The 18,134-nt window shown below is 41.7% G+C and overlaps 1 protein-coding gene across 7 annotated transcripts in view; it reads right to left on the reverse strand.

Moving 5' to 3' along the window:
- Positions 1–1,766: 1,766 nt before the first annotated feature.
- fam13b (family with sequence similarity 13 member B) overlaps positions 1,767–18,134 on the reverse strand; it is a 70,222-nt gene continuing 53,854 nt past the window's right edge. For 3 of the 7 annotated variants that reach the window (XM_026182309.1, XM_026182321.1, XM_026182301.1), the window contains 16 exons: positions 16,546–16,641; positions 16,058–16,205; positions 13,620–13,717; positions 12,833–12,884; positions 12,331–12,451; positions 11,796–11,867; positions 10,944–11,217; positions 10,534–10,675; positions 10,187–10,268; positions 9,333–9,524; positions 8,499–8,713; positions 7,530–7,613; positions 7,333–7,428; positions 6,862–7,238; positions 6,077–6,178; positions 1,767–5,296 (listed from right to left, as the gene is read on the reverse strand). In XM_026182309.1, the coding sequence (XP_026038094.1) occupies positions 5,173–5,296; positions 6,077–6,178; positions 6,862–7,238; positions 7,333–7,428; positions 7,530–7,613; positions 8,499–8,713; positions 9,333–9,524; positions 10,187–10,268; positions 10,534–10,675; positions 10,944–11,217; positions 11,796–11,867; positions 12,331–12,451; positions 12,833–12,884; positions 13,620–13,717; positions 16,058–16,205; positions 16,546–16,641 (2,275 nt within the window). In that variant the 3' untranslated portion in view covers positions 1,767–5,172. The remainder of the gene's footprint in view (positions 5,297–6,076; positions 6,179–6,861; positions 7,239–7,332; positions 7,429–7,529; positions 7,614–8,498; positions 8,714–9,332; positions 9,525–10,186; positions 10,269–10,533; positions 10,676–10,943; positions 11,218–11,795; positions 11,868–12,330; positions 12,452–12,832; positions 12,885–13,619; positions 13,718–16,057; positions 16,206–16,545; positions 16,642–18,134) is intronic. The other 4 variants (XM_026182317.1, XM_026182340.1, XM_026182326.1 and 1 more) reach the window with 4 other exon arrangements.

Below are 18,134 nucleotides of genomic sequence, written 5' to 3' on the forward strand. Positions count from 1 at the left end.
ACGTGTGTGCCGCAAGAAGAGCCTAGCGGGAGGTGAGTTTGAATTAATTTTCGTTCCCGTCACTTGTTTCCTTCTCTACCATGCTTTTAACTTTAAATGACCACACCAGGTGGGATACAGAGAGGGGCCGTATTGTTGCATACTGGAATAAATTAACAGACTTGTTAAGTACTCGTTTTAGTAGTTTGTAAGCCAAACTTGCTAAGCTAGCGCTAATGGCGGTGTTCTGAGAAACCATCCTACTCTGACAAAACGTCCTATTATAGTTTGACGGTGACTTGCGACTAAACCTAACCATAAAGAATGGGTGAGAGAAAAAGAAGTTAATTTGGCGTTGGTGTTGTGCGCATGCGCCGCGTCTGCGCAGAAACATTGGGTAGGATGTTTTTCCAGGTAGGATGGATTCACGGTGTTTTTTTTTTTTTTTTTACAATTGGAGGACAATTTAAGCTTAAAAATATTGAAAATTATATTAAATGTCACTTAATGTTATAACGCTGTTATGTATAAATCAAATAATTAAGCAACGAATTACATTTGTTGAGCTCAGGCATCAAAGGTACATTTTTTATTTCAAAATGTCAGTGATAATATTAGTGTTTTCTCAAATAGATGCGAGTTGTGGGATCTCATAGGCTGTGAAACTTGGAGGACACAACTTGTTGTACTTTTAAAATATGTTTTAAAAACAATAATGGTTGACTGTGTGAGACGTCTCAACAAAATTAGAACAAAGGGCGGTATATAACTTATCTTAACTGGTATGTTTGACTTGTAGTTTGCAGGAAAAAGGGAAGGAAGAGTGTATTTGTGCAGCATATGTGTTCTCTAGCTTCCACTAGAGGTCACTGATTACTAATTTGTAGTTCACCTAATCAGGTTAAAAGGTTTCTGTGATAAAGGGTTGGTCAGATTTTTCAGTAATCAGATTACTAGTTTACTCGCATCTATTTGATGTTTTGAGAAAACACTAATATTATCACTGACATTTTGAAATAAAAAATGTACCTTTGATGCCTGAGCTCAACAAATGTAATTCTTTGTTTAATTGGTACCCAATCTCGGGTGGGGGTGATGATCTCTCCCCCTGACCTGGCGTCCTGGCTCCCCCTTGCCGTAGCATGTGTTTTGTACCTCGTCAGTCTCTAGCAGTGGGAGCAGTCCCTTCTTCCAAACGAACACAGAGCTATTAGTTGTTTTGCCATCAACTGTGGATGTTGGGTATTGAAGATTTCATAGGTCTAAGGTTATAAGATTCCCTTACTGTATATAGAATGGAACGGGTGGGAATCGAACTTGCAACTCCTGCTCCAAAGGAGCGTGGTCTTACTACTACGCTATCCATTTGTAGATGTATAGAGCATAGAACTACTTTTATGGGAACTACAGCCTGCAATTGGAGAACATCACACATAATGTTGAAGAAGAAAAATTATCAGAGACAAGTGACATTATGTCTATGCATCTGTTTACGCTATAAATCATATTTGCGTGATAATAAGACAAATTAAATACTTATTAAAGTAATTTAAAAAATTAGCATAGATTGATGAAAAATGGCTGCAGAGCTGGTTAAATTCTAATTTAACCTAGTACAAAACCAGTCTGTAACCTGGATGGGTTTTAATGCTAAAAGTGGTAAATGAGTCATCTTAAGGATTTGTTTGTTAAAAATGGACATAAGTTATTTAATATTCAGGGCAAGTTTGCAGGGGACATCCTGGTCCCAGTATATTTCATTTAAAAAATAAAACAGTCGGGAGAAGTGGTGTGGCAAGCTTGTAAATTTTATTTTCATGTGTAAATGTTTGTTACTGATTGTATTTTCTCATTTTCGTCAATGAAGGAACAACTGAAAAAGCATTCACAAAGTAAGAAAACAGTTACAGATACATACGATATATTAATGCGTTAAAACGCATCACGTGTAGGTCGACTGGAGGAAATGGGAGGGAGCGTCTGATGCCACATCCCTCCTGAAATCTCGACTGAAGGAATTTATAGCAAAATCCCATCTCAAGGATGTCCTGAGGTTTTCTTCTTGACTTCAGACTGTTTGTAGTTAAAGGAAAAACATAATTTCTGTCTTTTAAACTAACTTCTGGACAACTTTTATTTAAATCACTTTAAATAATCAGTTAGTAAAAATGTGTCCAATCTCTAAAGTATCTCCAGGAGGACCTAGGAGACGTCTTTGAAGAGGAGTTTTGCTCTGAATTCCTGGTGTGTAAAACAACCATGCACGTCAGATGGGTAAGTGTGAGATGAAGCATACTGTACACCGACAGAATACATTTACATTTGTGAATTTTACCACTCTGCTACAGGCACAATGAAAAACAAGTCGACAGAAATAAAAGCCCTTCAGATATTGACGGTGGATCGCTTTTCTTCACTTTTTTGATGACGATAAAAACTGGAATGTTTTCAGATGATACATCTGTCATTGGCTTTTCAATCCCTGCTAGTTTCACAGACTTATTGATACGTTGGATTTCAGCAGTGCCGGCGTGACGCAGAGGTAAAAACACACTGTCCAACCCCGAAAACATCGTACCTCAAATGTTCACTCGGGATCAAACCCACAATGCTTTTTTGTGTTAAAGAGAACACAAACATATTATTGCTGCTTCTTCATGGCACAAATAATGGAAACAATGTGACTTTTTTTTCATATGATTATGTTCTTGTTTGCCATGCAAGCTCACTACAGTACAGCTTCTATATTAGCTTATATTACACAGAGCAACAAAGTAATTCAGAAAACAGAGCAGGTTCATGTGCGTCTCGCCACAGTGCCAGACTAACGTCTACAGCTGGTTTTACAGTTAGTGAGTACATACAAAAGGATTATTATTGTCGTTACCACACAAAATAATGGTTATGATACTACAAGCAGTATTCATAATATTAATAATAATAATAAAAAACACATTCTCAGGGCATCACAAACAATAATAAACCAAAGGGGGCCAAACTTAATGTTTGAAATAATTTAAACATTTCTTTTGACATTCATTCCTTCGGGTATTTCTTTTTTTTTTTTTTATTAAATGTACAGTATAATTTCTGTATAGAAGTAGTGCTTCATTTCTAGAAATACAAATGGAAAAAAAATTATAAAACACAAAAGGGCTGCATTCTGTGAATGCTGTGCAAATAACATCTTTTTACATCAAACTTTTTAACTTCAACTGTCCCAACTTCTCACACTCCTAATAATCTTCACACAACACAAAAGGTTCACCTCATTCATAGCTTTGAATGCCCACCGACAGACAGACTTGCAGCCTCCTCTGAACCAGGCAGAGAATTGTGCGTCAGCTTTGTCCTGTGCGCCTAAAACATGCAAGTGCAGATTGAAGAAAAACGACAAACAGCTGACTGACAAGCTCGCAGCTTAAAACCAAAATTCAGTGACTGTCGGAAACTTTTGTCCCACACTTTAAAGCACGCTGTGACGCCTCGACTCTTACTGGAAACAATAAAAGAAGAGCTCAAATCAGACTTTGTTCCCCTCACCTGCCCTACTTTGACCTGCCAGCAGGAAATCAAACTGCAGACCGGAGGTCAGAGGCACACCTAAAGACCGTTCACTCGTTAAAAACACCCTCAGCTCTCTCAGTATTGAGGACATCATGCTAACATACAAATGATCTGCTCAGCTTCAAATTTCAATTAAAACCTCCAGATTAGTCACAAGACTACTAATGCCCGCTGCCAACATGCTTTTGGATTCTCAGATGAAAAACAACACAGACCTATTTATCACCCATAACTCCTCAGGAACTACAATGTGGCAAACTGAACAGGAGACGGATGAAACACAAGGAGCCAAGTCACAGCTGTTTCCTGTGAGCATCTTCTGTTTAATGAGGCCTTGGGAACTGTCGAAAGACTTAAAGCAGCATTTCTTTTTTTCTTTTTGCAAGATGCTCCCACATCACTGTTTTTTGAAATGCAAACAAAAAGTAGAAGAGAACGCCTAAGAATAGAAAATAACGAAAAGAATTAATACTTTTGTTGGAATAAATCTTGTACGGTGTACATCATCTTTTTAAAACAAAGTGGCTTTGAAATCTTGTGGATGAATATTTAAAATCAGTCAGAAGGTGAGGCATCCAGGATGTAAGGATGTTAGACTATTATTAAAATGACAAGTGAAAGAGGTTGAAGCGCAGTGCGAGACGTTCCAGATGAATCCGAAGTGTGTTGAGTGAAGAGTGTCTAAAATGCCAGTCCTCGAGCTGTCCGATGAGATTCCTCAGAAACGCAAAGATCGACGACAACAGTAATGTTCTTGAAATCAAAAAGTCAAAATGCTTTTGCCTTTTTCTTCCTGGTCAGAAAACCAGGAGGTGAGAGACGAGTGCAGAGTCTTGAGTCAAATTGGTGAGATGATGATGATGATGATGATACACACAGTGATTAGTTTCTCTTTGTCTTTTTTATTTAAACTGCTGTTTGTTTTCAGATGATATGCAGACTGAGGCAGCGGGGATGGATGATGGAAGTTGCTTTAAGTTTGACCAGCGGCCGTGCTGCATTCACATCAGGGGGAAAAAGTTGTAAGAACGCACATTTAACTTTAAAATGCTCAACTAAAACCTAGGTTTCAGATATTTGGCAAAGCACCTCGGTTTGGCCACACATTAAATGACGGCTTTACTTTTCCAGTGTTTGTCCTCACACACTTGCAGGCTTTTGGCAGATTGGATCACTAACAAGTTTAAAAAAAACATTTGAGATGTCATTCCATTTTTTTATTTGAGGAAATGACACTTGAAGCCGCCCTAAAATATTCTTCTGTTTGATATGTGGCAGAGTCAGTTATGTGTTTCTCTTTGTGAATATTTTGGGTGTTTCCGTACCATTTTAATTTTTGTGAGGCTATTTGTAGCTTAGCTACACCATATGTCGTATTTACGATTTCGGTGGCACTTTTATTTTTTATTTTTTTACTTTTTAATAAAAGCAGTCAGAGCTGACTTAATTTCCCCATGATGTGGCTGCAGGGTACCAACAGGAGGTCATTTGTTGTGTGTTGGACTGTTGGCTGCAGTCTTTGTTAAACTCTCCAGGCGTGATGACAGGCTAGACGTCCTGGGCGTAGCGTCGCTGCAGTGATGACAGCTGATGTGTGCGGGGATAGCGGATATTTGAGGAAGGGGTCTAGATGGATTTGGAGGAATCTTGCTTGCTGATGAGGACCTCCAGCAGGCGGAGTTTGGCCTTGATCCTCTTGTACTCTCTGTACGCCTCCAGCATCGGCACCCGGTCCTCCTTCTGAACATTTCTAAAAGGGGAACGAGAGCAGACAGAGTTGTGAGGTTTCTGTTGTGAGGTTTTATGTTTTTATTTTTCAGCTCTCAGCACTTTTGCAGCTTCCATCTGAAACGCAGACTTTTTATTAGTTGAATTTCCCTGCCGTTCAGTTTGCTGGTCGCTTTCAGCCATGTCGGACCTGTTAAGTTACTGCTGAGCATGGTGAACCTGATCCAGCTGCTCCTTCACTTCAGCTAATTTGTTTTGGCAGGAAATGCAGTGTGTTTATTGCCAAGCAGGTGGAGCTTCAATAAGGATATTTTTCTTGACTAAAAACTGATCTCGGAGAAACTTCTGCTCTTTCTAGTCAGTGGATCACTGTACCGACAGTGAGAGGATGTGACATCTCGAACATATCATGAAGGTAAAAAAACTTTTTTTGCCTCGCTATATGGTTCTCACACCCCGCCTGGCTTTCATTTTCACAGCTTGGCCAAATTACCTGCCACACACAGGCTGAGACTGTTTTTTCGCTGATCTATCCAGACAGACAAAGCTCTAACACAAAGACTTGCCTGTCAGAAGGTGTGGTATTTATTTTTTCACAATAGAGAAGCTGTGAGAGACCAGAAAAGAGCTGCATGGAATACAGAAAAGGGAGTCCGTCACAAATGTATACATCCTACATAAAGGTTGTCCTGATTCAGTGAATAAACAATCTCTGCTGAGTTTAAAAAGACAAAGCTGAAATCATTGAACATATGTGATGTAGCTGGACTTCATTCCTTAAATAAACGTGTGTCCCACCTACCTTCCATTATGCTGATAGAAATCTTCTTCAAACTCTCTGATGGTCTTCCTCAGTTTCTTCTTCTCTGCTCTGGCCTTCCACAGCTGTTCCAGCAGCTCTGGCCTGGAGGATGATGGGATAGAAGAGGATGCTGTAACCACACGTAACACTACAGTGGTGTGGAGACATGAGAACAGCTTTATTCTCAGCAACATTTGCTCTCTTTAACACTAATAATCACTTAGCTTATAAACCAGAAATTAAAACTTGAATTCAGAGAGAGAAGGTGACCAGTGTGAGCAGGAAGTGACCTAAACAGGAGTCACAACCTATAAGAAACACATCACAGTTGGACTCAGGAACCTGAGCTGATCAGAGGTGTGAGTCTATGTATGTTAATGCCAGGCATTATCCTGTGACACGTTAAACAGATTACACCTCAGCTGCTGAAACCTGTGTGAAAACTGTGTCACACTTCCTGCTTGTATCTGCACAGTTTGCAAAGCAGAAGGATACGTGAACATTTCCTCTCCAGGGTTTAGTAATGAACACAGCAGGCTACACTTCTCCTGTCTTTGAGATGAAGGCAGAGGCTCAGTGAACTTGCAGCTACACTGAGAGGAACAACTGTAGACCTTTACATTTGCAACAAATATGTATTCAAATTCACAATATCACCCAAATTCAGTATTTCTAAAATGATAAACAGCTGAGCAAAATTTCAGCGTAACAACACATCAGTTTTTAGGCCCTAATGTCGCATGAATGCATGTCTATGAATGCGTCTGCGTGTGTTTTGCTCTCACATGGATGAGGCGTTCGAGCTGGACAGACGCAGGTCGAGCGCCAGCCTCCCCGATCCCTCCTCCATCTTTTCTCTCATTGAACAGTCGCTCTGTCGGTCAGACTGGTTCTGGCTGCTCACGGGCCCGTCACTCGAGGTCATTGGGTCGATGGCCATGATAACCTCGGGGCTCTGCATCTCACCACCGCTGCTCTCTCCCTCTTCCTCCTCCTCCTCCTCCTCCTCTTCTTCTTCCTCCTCATCCCTCTCCTCTTCTCCTCCACTTTTCTGCTCTTGCTCCTCCTCCTCCTCCTCTTTAATTTCCTCCCAAAAGTGAGAAGTTTCACCCTCAATGATTGGCTGCAGGGTTTTACTCCGCCTCTTACTAGATGGAGATACCTAGAGGAGGGAAAGGAAGGTAGATGCAGTTGATCCGTTGTCTGCTGCATGAGTGCTGCTAACTTTGTGTCTCTGGTGGAGATTGTGAACTTACTGCAACAGGTGTAATGCTGACTCTGGTGAGCATCTGTTTGACCAGCCTGTAGCGGTCGTACAGAGGTTTCACTACCAGCCGCTCCTCTCTGGTCACCTAGAAGGACAGGTGAAGCGACAGACCTGGTTAGAAGGGGTTTCTTTTTTGCTTTTTAAGGCAAAGACAAATCTTTGCAGAATTTAGGTTTTTGAACGTACCGGTCGACCGTGCAGCCCTTCGTAGTGCAGCAGATTCTTCTGCAGGACAGTCTTCTCACAGGTTAATTGCTCTTTTGTCATCTTCTACAGAGATGCACAGATATTTAACACTCAACAGTGTCTTTCCTGGTTTTAATATTACTAGTCATTAAATGTGAGGAAGGGGAAAAAAAGATCGACTAGTTTAAAACACAGAGACGTAGAAATAATGTACGTGTAGTTAAAAACATAAGAATTTTTTGCTGAAATGTAGGGCCTCACAATCAGAGCACAGGCCCGCGTCCACATGCCCGAGCACAATGTGCTTGCACATCACCGAGCTGAGGTGAGCTGCCGCGCGCTTGTGGGTCAGTTTATTCTGAAACAGCTTTCATACATTTGCTAATTTTCTGCATCAAAGTGCTGCAGAATCTTGCGTCGTCACTGCTTACTTTCCATCTTGCTTGTAACTTCCTGTCGCAGTGCAGAGCCCTGTTAGTGGCTGATGGCCTTGCAACACCTCTGAACCAGCAGGTAACTGCCATTGTATGTTAATAAAACAAAAGTAATACATTTAACTAACTAGTATTTAAACTGGTGATGGGAGAAGTTCACAATCAAACTATTTAAATTACCCTTAAAGTTATAGTCAAACAATATACCAGCAGTTTGTAAGTTGTAGTCTATAAATTTTGTGCATGTCCATCAAAAAGATTTCTTCTCTTCCTGTAGAACTTAAAAGCATGAATTGAAATGTAAAAATAACGTTTTTGTCAATAAAACTGGACATGTTTAGTTCTGCTAGGTATGTAAACCTACACCAGACCTTTTCTAAAGGATTTCATAAACCCCAAAAAACTCTATAGGTTATATTCTGTTCTTTTTCCCCATCTTGACAACTATATATCTGATCCACATCCTTTTTATTTGTCCTGTTGCTGGAGCCCTGGATAAGTGCAGTGGCTCTGCTGGAAAATATCTGGTCCTTACCTTGATATCATCCGGCCAGCCGTCCTCCTCCCTCTTGTCTTTGACTCTGCATTGGATCAGCTCCAGTGTTTCCTCCCTTGTAGGCCGCGGGCCTTTGAGCTCCCCTGCTGCGTCATGAGCACTGTGATCCAGTGTGGATCCAAAGCTCTTGGGCAAGGTGTTGCTGCGGGGCCGAGTCTGAGGGCCGAGCTCGGTCTCTGCACGGTGTTTGGCATCTGGGGAAGGATGAACACATGAGGTTGAGGAGAGAGGAAAGAAATAAGGGCAGGGATAGAGAGAGAGGGAGAGACGTAGAAAACAGAGAAAGTCAGTTAAGGCATGCAGGAATTTATCCGTCACGATTACAATTAACCCATCAGAAATAAGGAGAAAGAAGACAGTGTGACAACACACAAACACACCACCACACAACATACAAAGCCAAAGACAGAGAGCAAACTTTTTCCAGACAGTAAAATCACTAAATTCAAAAGCCCCTGATGGCTGTAAAGGTGAAACACTTCTGCACCTTCAGCACCGCAGCATTCTTGTTTAAAGAACTGATACCAGCAGTTAGACATGTTTTTTTGCAGTTTGCCAACATTTTTAACATGTCAGAGACCCAAAATGTCTGGCAAAAAAGAGAGCTTGTTTTGTATTTTGAAATCAGAACCATAAATGTGTAATTTCATCATGATGCTTCACACTTCTCACCACCTCTCCATTAATTATCCCATGCCAACAAGCTGTTTCAGCAGACACCGAAACAAGGAAGCAAGATGCTCTCACAAAGCCGCCTCGCTGTGACTGTCAGTAGTGTTTGAGATGTCTACTTACTGAGGGGTTTGTACTTACTGAGGTGAAACGGTCTAGAGCTGAGTAGGCCTGAGTAGGGGTGGAGCGGGGGGGTGAGTATGTGATGGGGAGGTGAGCAGATAGAGGAGGAGGAGGAGGAGGAAGGGGAGGAGGGAGCATGGTGGCATCTGTGTGAATGGATCAAAGCCTGGTGCCTCAACGTGCTTCTGGGCAAAAGGTGGTGCTGGCGTCCTGGTTGGCCGATCAGTCAATCAATCAATCAATGGGTCGTTGGGCAGTAGGAGGAAGGAGGAAAGTGAAGAGCGGATTCTCACATTATTGATTTCAGTTTTGATTTGAAACAGTGACAAATGTTTTGGCCGCTGCGTTACTCCATAAAGGAGAGCCGGCACCTCACAGGAAGGAGGTGGACGGGCGTCCTGCAGGGTTCGTTCAGTGTGGTGAAACAACGGGAGGAGAAACATCCGCCGGCAGAAAAGAATTTCTATACATTTTATATTTTAATATCTGATTTTGGACATGCTGACTGGCAGCCAAACCAAAAGCTTCTGCAACCACAGTTTGGGATTTCTGACCAAATATTTTCAAATACTTCCTTTGTGTGTTTTCCGCTGCTTCACCTGACTGAACTCACCCTGCAGGTAATGAATGTGGGTTCACAAGGACGCACCAGCACACTGTAGGGTGGGAGCCACGCATGTGAGAGCCACGTTGACCCTGAGCACGTGCATGTCTGCGTATGTCTGTCAGACCAGCATACATGCCATGTTGTCACAAAAGGTCAAAGGTTGAAAGTGGGGTCAAAATGTCCAGCACAGAACAGGATGGCATACAGACACTCTAACCCCGTCAAGCACACATGAATGCATGCCGACAGCAAAACGTAGTTGTACCTTTAATCTGCCTGCGGATCTTGGTCAAGTCAGTCATCCATTTGAGGACCTTGGGGTTAGCTGCCTTATCTGCATGAGAAGGCTGCAGAGAGGGGGGACACACAGAGACCAAGAGTTGGCATTTCACCGAAAACATCAACAACAGCTAAGACACAAATACAAAATTACATTTTCAGAATGTGTGACAGTGTAAGCAATTAAACAATGTGTTGGTGTTTCTGATGCAGAGGAAGATGACTGTTTGCTATAACAGCCTGAAGAAAGCAATAACTGACTGGCTCCTGCAGTTTTTTCTTCTTCTTTTTTTTAAATTACTACCTAAAAAACCATTAAAGTTCTGATTTTACCTTGTAGTTTCTCTCCTTCTCAAACTGCTCTTCAAACTGTTTGATTTTCTTCTTCAGATGCTGAAGCTTTTTGGTGAGCTGGTGCATCACCGAATCTCCTCCTCTCATCGCCTCTTTGGAACCAAACGATGCTCGCCTGGGCCTGAGGATAAATAGTAGACTGGTACTTGATGGCTCTTTTTGACTCCAGCTCAGCCCTTAAAGGGCTTTTTACTACAAGCCACTTTCACACACACTCTAGCCCCTGAGCCACAGCGACCCCCCCCAGCATGACAGAACTACCAAAAAAGAAAAACAACCCAAAAAAACCCTTCGGGTCTCAGACCAAAGATAACGATTTGTGGGTGTCATTATAACCATTAAACCCTCCCAAAACACCAGTCTTACAGTGAATAAGCTACACATCATACCTATGTACTTTGGTGGGTGAAGTGGCGTCCAGATCCTGCTGGAGAAATCTCTGGGCACCGTGCACACCAAAATCAAGAAAGCGCCGTGCCAGCAGGTGAGGGTGGGAGCGGGAAGAGGAAGGGGAGTCATCCTGCCCTCCCTCTCCCTGTTCCTCTTCACCACCCTCCTCCAGGGGGAGCGGAGGGAGAGGAACCATGCGACCGGCCAGCGGGGAGAGCTGTGCCTCTCCGCTCTCGTTGTCATCCTGCCAGGATTTAAAAGCTGGGACGGGGTCTGGAGAAGACGGAAAGAAATAAAGAGAGGAATCAAGCCAAGTAAAAAGAGGACAAGAAGGAAGGGAGAGGCCAGATGATTAATCCCTCTCTAGCAAGTGCATGAGAGAGAGAGAGGTGTTATACATATCATGATGGACAGATATGTACAGCAACATTTTATTTTGTTTACTTCCATACCTGCTGACTCACGCTAAGCCTGATTACCGGTGTATTTACAGTCAGTGCTATGCTGCCAAGTTGAATCGAGGAGGAAGAGAGAGTGTAGGAGGGGTCGTGACCAATAAGAGCAGCAGAATCAAAGTGTAAATTAAAAAAATGAGAGGGAAGAGTGAAGAAAGAAAAAACAAGTTCGCCTGCTATCTCATGAAATCTGATGGAGGGAAGAATGTTACAGGGAAGGATTTATCACGATCAGCGTCACCACGCGCACATTTGAAAAGCCGAGGCTATTTTAATTATATTTTAATATAGTTTCTTTTATTGTTGTCACCCGTGACCACCATTAAAAACAATAACAAGGACGAGTGAAAGGAGGGAGGGGTAGACTGGTGAATGGGCGCTTATGAAATGACTTACCTTGGCCTTCCTTTTGCAGATGCATCAATGAGAAGTCGATGGGAGGGAGGTGGAGATGGGAGGGGGGTGACGCTGTTTGGATGGACGGAGGAGAAGTAGAAGGACGAGGAGGAAGAGGGACAGGGAGAGAGATAGCACAGAAGAGGAGCAGTGAGGTCATTCATAACTTCACTCACCAGCATTCATCCAATGTGTGTTGTGTTTAATTGCAAACAAATGCCACCAACGTCAGTTTTTCATCACTTATATGAGAGAATTTATCCAACTGAGCAGGTTTGAATTGAGATCTCAGCGACATATTTAAGCTTAGAGTAAAAATATTCCATAATTTTTATATTTAAGTAAGAGTAATTCATACAACAATCTAAATGAAATTAACTTTTCCCATTATGTCACTTTTATTAGATAAAATAAATTAATTTAAAGTTTTAAAAGTCTGTTCCTCTGCATAACTTCTCCAATGCCACTTTAATTTTCTATGAATATTTATGCTGCACTGAGCAAGCTGGAATTCCCAGGATATGATGGAACTCACCTTCCCATTGGTTGTTGGGAAAAAGCTGGAGGTGTGAGGAGTCTGGTTGGCATGGTGACAGGTGGTTCCTGTTGGGCTGGCTGGTGTTGGCGTTGTGATCACAGCAACATGAACTGGAGTCCTGGAGGAGTAAAAAAAAAATAAAATCAATAAGAGATAAAAGAAATAAGGAAAATGGACCAAATAACTGAAGGTAAATTTGCAAGTGTTTGAAGGAATGTTGGCCTATGGTGTTTTTCAGACCAGCACCTTTGTAACCAATTTCACCTAGCAACTTCCAGCAACCACTTGCCAACAAATCAGGAATAAACATTTTCCCCCAGCATCTGCTGGTTTCCATGGGGTCACTGACTGCTCTGTAGGCCCGTGTAATTAAGGCCTTAACAGATACTTAAAAGCTTTACTGTGAAGGTCCAAAGCCAGTGGATGACATAACCATGGCTGTAGCCATTGTTTATATACAGTCTATGAAAGGTGTACATTTCCACATCCTGTCACTTACACAGCTTATGGTGACAGTGTGCTCCATCGTCACAAGAGGCTGATTGTCCTGCCTGAAAATGAAGATTAGAATGAAATAAAATTAGATAAACACTCAAAATTAAACCATAAAGGAGATAAACACATTAACACTCCACCAGGGGATGTACGTTTTCAGTACTCTTTGGTCCAATAACAAGAAGTACTAATATGGTACCCCTGTACAGACTCATCTGGATAAGTGTACTTTTATAAAAGCTGTCCAATCATATCACTCTCACCATATTTAGTCTTCCTGAAACCTTGCCTGGATAACAGCTGACGAAGAGTCACACCACAGTCACACAACAAAGAAATCTTTCCGCTGCACGAATAATTCGACGAGGAAAAAAACTCACAAAGCTGTAACCAAAATCAGTGCTTTGTGTAGTCAGTATTTTGCCTGTTTTAAATAAATAGGTGTGAAGCAGCATTTGTCAGTTTTAACACTGCATGCCACATTGATGGCGGTGTACTCACTACAGCTGTTAACAACAAGCTGGGGGTGTAATATCATCATATGACATGTAAAGATACACAAGAAGGAAGCAAAAGTGAATAAGTGTTGGGAGTGAGAGAGACTGAGATAAAGATGCGTTTCAGATGCAGCATAAAATGTGAGCTCTGGTTGAAACAGCGTGTCAAAGCAATTTGCAGAAGGCAAGTGTCTGATCAGCACGGCAACACTGCTGCCTCTCGTTTGCTTTGCATCGAAACTAAACTCTGAGGGTAAATCCAGGCAGCTGGTGTTTGTGAAGTAAACAGCTCACCTGGCAGTGTTTAAGTTGTTCTTTGCATCGGTGACAGACTCTGCATCCAGGTCCATTCCTGAGCTCTCCTCCAGGGTGGGGACAGAGTCCAGTGAATTCTGGAGGAAAAAAGACAGGACAGCAAGATGTTCTGTTTAACTTAAACAGGAATAAGCAGAGCAAGAGACAGGAATGGGCAAGAACACAAACTGAGCTACACACTGGAGTCTAACAGAAATAAGTAAAACACTGTAATGCTTCACTTCCTCAGTTAATGAGACAACACAGAGATGTAGCACTCCAACAGATCAAATGTTCACAAAATACCCAGAATACAGTGAGGTAATCATAAATGCATTAAATAAAGCTCTTTCACCTTAAATAGTTAAGAATTTAATGCTCCTTAAAAATTAGAGGTTAAAAATGCCTCTGCTCATCTTCAACAACTTTGTAAACCTTGAAAAAGTTACTGGACTTCTTGAAGTTTGTGAGGCTTTTCAGTCCTGAAAACAAAAGGTGGAGAGTCCCACGTATTTAACATGGGGGTTGTTCTCTTTGGAGGTGGTTTGGAGAGTCGTTGACCCAGTATTAATCACGTCATGTGCATTGTCACGAGCCAAGGTGGGAAAAAAGGTGTGGCTTAATACCATCAGGGAAGTTAAGGGTGAAACTACTGTGAAACCTTGCCCCACCCTATCATGTGACCTACTGACTCACATCTGAGGTAAGTTGTGAGTGAGATTTGAAAAACCTGGGAAGGGTTCTCAAGGCAGGTTGGCTTTTGGCTCAGCTAAATACGTTTTTTAGGGTTTTCCACTAGCTGGTAATAACGGGTACCACTTCTTTAGTACCTACTCAGCTTCCGAGCAGTCTGAGGCGAAAACGTGACATTAACAGACCGCATGCCACCGATTGGCTAGTCAGTGGCATCACTCGATGAGTCATGAGAGCGACATGCATTTTTGTGTCAGATACAGAAGATGTCACAGGACGTTGCTATAACAACCTCATGCACATAAGTTGGTAATCAATTGTAATGGAAAATGACTGAAACCAAGTAGAGTCAAGTCAAGCTGAGTAGGCGCTACAGGAAAAGGAAGAAAAAGCTACCATTTCTGTTCATAGATCTTTTTCATTTACTCCTCTTTCAAGCCATCTGTCTTTTCAGTCCAGAATGTGAACATTGGCATCGTTGAAAGAGAGTTTGGGAGTTTTGGATGAGAATGAAATGTCTTCACAAGCTTAAAGACGTCCAGATACCTTCTGTTTCCCCCCCTCAAGTTTCTAAGACTAGCATCACCTGAATGACTGAGAACCTATACAGACGACTCTGTAGGAACACAAAAGTCCTCATCATAAATGAGAAGACATTTCACAGCGTGTATGTTATGTGGACATACACATATTGAACTCATTGTTAATAGCACATGGCACAACTATACAACTTTTTAAACATAAAACCAGTGTAAATACATGCATGTCTGTGATGATGTAGTACAGTGGAGCAGCTGTCATTCTTTGGCTCTTGGCTGATCTATCTAAGGACTTGGATCAAGATTATTGTTTCTGTGACAGCTTCTCCTCCAGCCGTGGCTCTCATCTCCCTGCCTACCATGTTGTCTCCTCCTCACCCCTCCATCTGGAAGCTAACATGGTTCTTGGGATAAAAGCCAGTAAGGCTGAATGGGGGGCACTAGTAACAGGGTTTTGATTTCCAATGAGACAGCTTCAATAAAAATGTATGTGATGTGCACAGGAATACAAAGAATATGTGCCGTGTATGTCTGCCTAAAACTAGATATTGAAAATAAAGAGAAACATTACTACTCTTCAGAATGTGTTAAACAGATAATGCATCTCAAAGCATCATCATCTGGATAATAATTTTATCAGTTCGTATCTATTCTTACCAAAATGTGAAGAAAGCAAGGTCAAGAATTTCCAAAGCCCTTGAAAGTAGCTCCTTGTTTTTTAATATAGCATCCTGGCATATGATAGGTATAAAAAGTGGCAAATGTGTTCGCCAAACCTTGAGAAAGAAGCTACTCAGCACTTTTTCCAAGTACAAAATGACCTTATTAACATTTAGTTATGACTAAATGTGTCTGCGTGTTTGCATTTGTTAAACAACCCTCTTGTTTCTCGCTTTCCCAGTAAATTTCCAGCTATTGTAGCGATCAGAGCAGAACAAAGATGGGCCTGTGCTGATAATATCAAACACATTTCGCCTTGGAATGAAGCGACACACTGAGATGGGAAGGAGGTTAGCTATGGGAAGCATGCTCTGAGCCCACACAGCAGCTTGCTACGATTTTCTTTTGTGTCTTATCATCTGATGTCACTTTCTGTTTGAACACAGGGGAGCTGCTGTTCGGCCAATGTTACAGTAACAGGCAGCGCGCGCAACTAAAACAAAGATTCCCTTTCTGGTTATCACGTCATGACGTCCCCCCACTGACCTGCGCTTCTCGCTGATTTTGTTGGATGTGCTGCTCAGGCTGTGTGAGTGGGGTTCCCCCTTCTGTGTCGCAGGCACTGTCTTCAGGGTCAGTTTGTTGCTCCTCGTCTCCATCACAGCCCTGGTCTGCAGGCTCACTGGGACTCTCCCTAACATATCACAATGGAAAGATTAATAAAGCAATGAAAGTACCCTTATTTAAATATAAATTCATAACTTGTATCCAGGGGAATGCTATGCAAAGTAGCATAATGCTAAAGTAACCTCTAAATGTGTTTATCTGTAACGTGAACCATCTGGCTGGCTTTGTGCCTTTGTACATGAGATTTGCTATCTTGGAAATGCTTCTTTAGAGTCATCTGATGCCACTTTAAAACACTGAGCAATCATGTTTGTACCAACAGGTGCAACTACAAAGTGCAACAGACATTTAATTCATGCGTGCATAGAAACTTTGTGGTTTCAGGTCTGCCTGTGTTGCACTCTCACCCCTGGCTGTCGTACCTGCTGAGGTCTTGGTCGATGGAGTTTTTCAGATCAAAGAAGTGCTGCTCCACTGCAGCCCTGATGGTCCGCTGAATAATACTGGGAAACAAAGCAGAAATACAAGTTAAAATGATGTTTAACACTAACCACTGTCCAAAGAGTTCAGACTACTTTTAAAAGGGAATAAGCAGAGTTTCCAAGGTTTACATAACTAATTTGCATGAGATCCAGTGACCATGTTTTTTTCCTGTTCATTCAGTGCAACAACTCCACAGAAAAACAAAAATAGATAACCTGAAAATAACATTATCCACCTGAAGTATCCACATAAAACGAGCCACAGCAATAATCCAAACACCCAAGATGCTGGGCATGTTTCTCTGACTTCTATCGAGCAGAGAAAAAGTCTGTGACGTCAACAACTGTTTTGATAACCAAAACGAAAATACTTCAACCATGTTGCAAATAGTCAAAGCTGGAGACCGATAAGTTCCATCTGTCGTCCACCTGCCAGAATCATGCGCACTATTTAGGCTTGTGTATGTATTTATTTCTGAACTGCAGTAGGACACGATGTATCAAAAACCTAAAAAGATAAAAACTGATTTGCAGAGTAACAACTACCCAACATTACAGCACTACCATCACTATTTTTTTAATCCTTCAGTTAAACATGTTTTTTTTAGTGATTAGTATACATGCTTTAAAAACGCTCACATAATGCCTAAAACTGTTGACATCAACATGACATCCTTAGTTCAGTTATACTGACGAGGTTAGAGGGCTGTTTTTCCAGATTTAATTAAGATGTTTGTTTTTAGCACTACCTCTGTGTCTGGAACCTCTGCTGATCAATTAACAGATAAATGGCATTTATATGTTCATCTTTATATAGTAATTAGGTACATATAAGAGACATTTATTGAAGTTTAAGAGTGAATAATATTCACTCTTTTTTCCCCCTTCTGAGCTATTTAACAAGTCCTTATTAAGCCAATGGTGCGGCCCTGGTCTAAAAGGATTAATATGGAGTCAGGGAGAAAAAAAAGAGGGGATGTTAGAGCCTATAAAAGGTAACATCGGCAGTCACACGCTGACCTTTTCTGCACCGACATGCAACGCCTGATCCACCGGCTCTACTGAGATTCCATCTATCTGGCTTCAATTACTGGACCATGTTTGTTTGATCATAATGTATTCCTCCCTCATTTACTCTGGCTTCATGCAGTCTGTGAGTTTTGTCACTGTTCCAGCTTAGACGGCAGCAGAGCCTAAGTTGAATGGGAAAAGACCCAACTCCCCCATACCAACTGTTCACTCACTTCATCTGCTTTCATCACGTGTTATTCCAACTTTTCCTCTATTTTTCTATCATATAACTTCTGCTCCTTAAGCTGATCCTCAAAGTAAATGTCCAGACAGTGACACCAAGTTGTCCCAGGTACTGTAGATACGCATGAATTTAACACATCGAGTACCTGATGCTGGAAAAATAGCTGTAGGGGATTTTCTGCTATGTCCATTTAAGGCAGAAACTCATAAAGCTACTGAGCTGAGATAAATGAAATGTAGGTGTCAATATATGAACACAT

Source organism: Astatotilapia calliptera, chromosome 2, assembly GCF_900246225.1.
Source record: "Astatotilapia calliptera chromosome 2, fAstCal1.2, whole genome shotgun sequence".
NCBI classification, from domain to species: Eukaryota; Metazoa; Chordata; class Actinopteri; order Cichliformes; family Cichlidae; genus Astatotilapia; species Astatotilapia calliptera.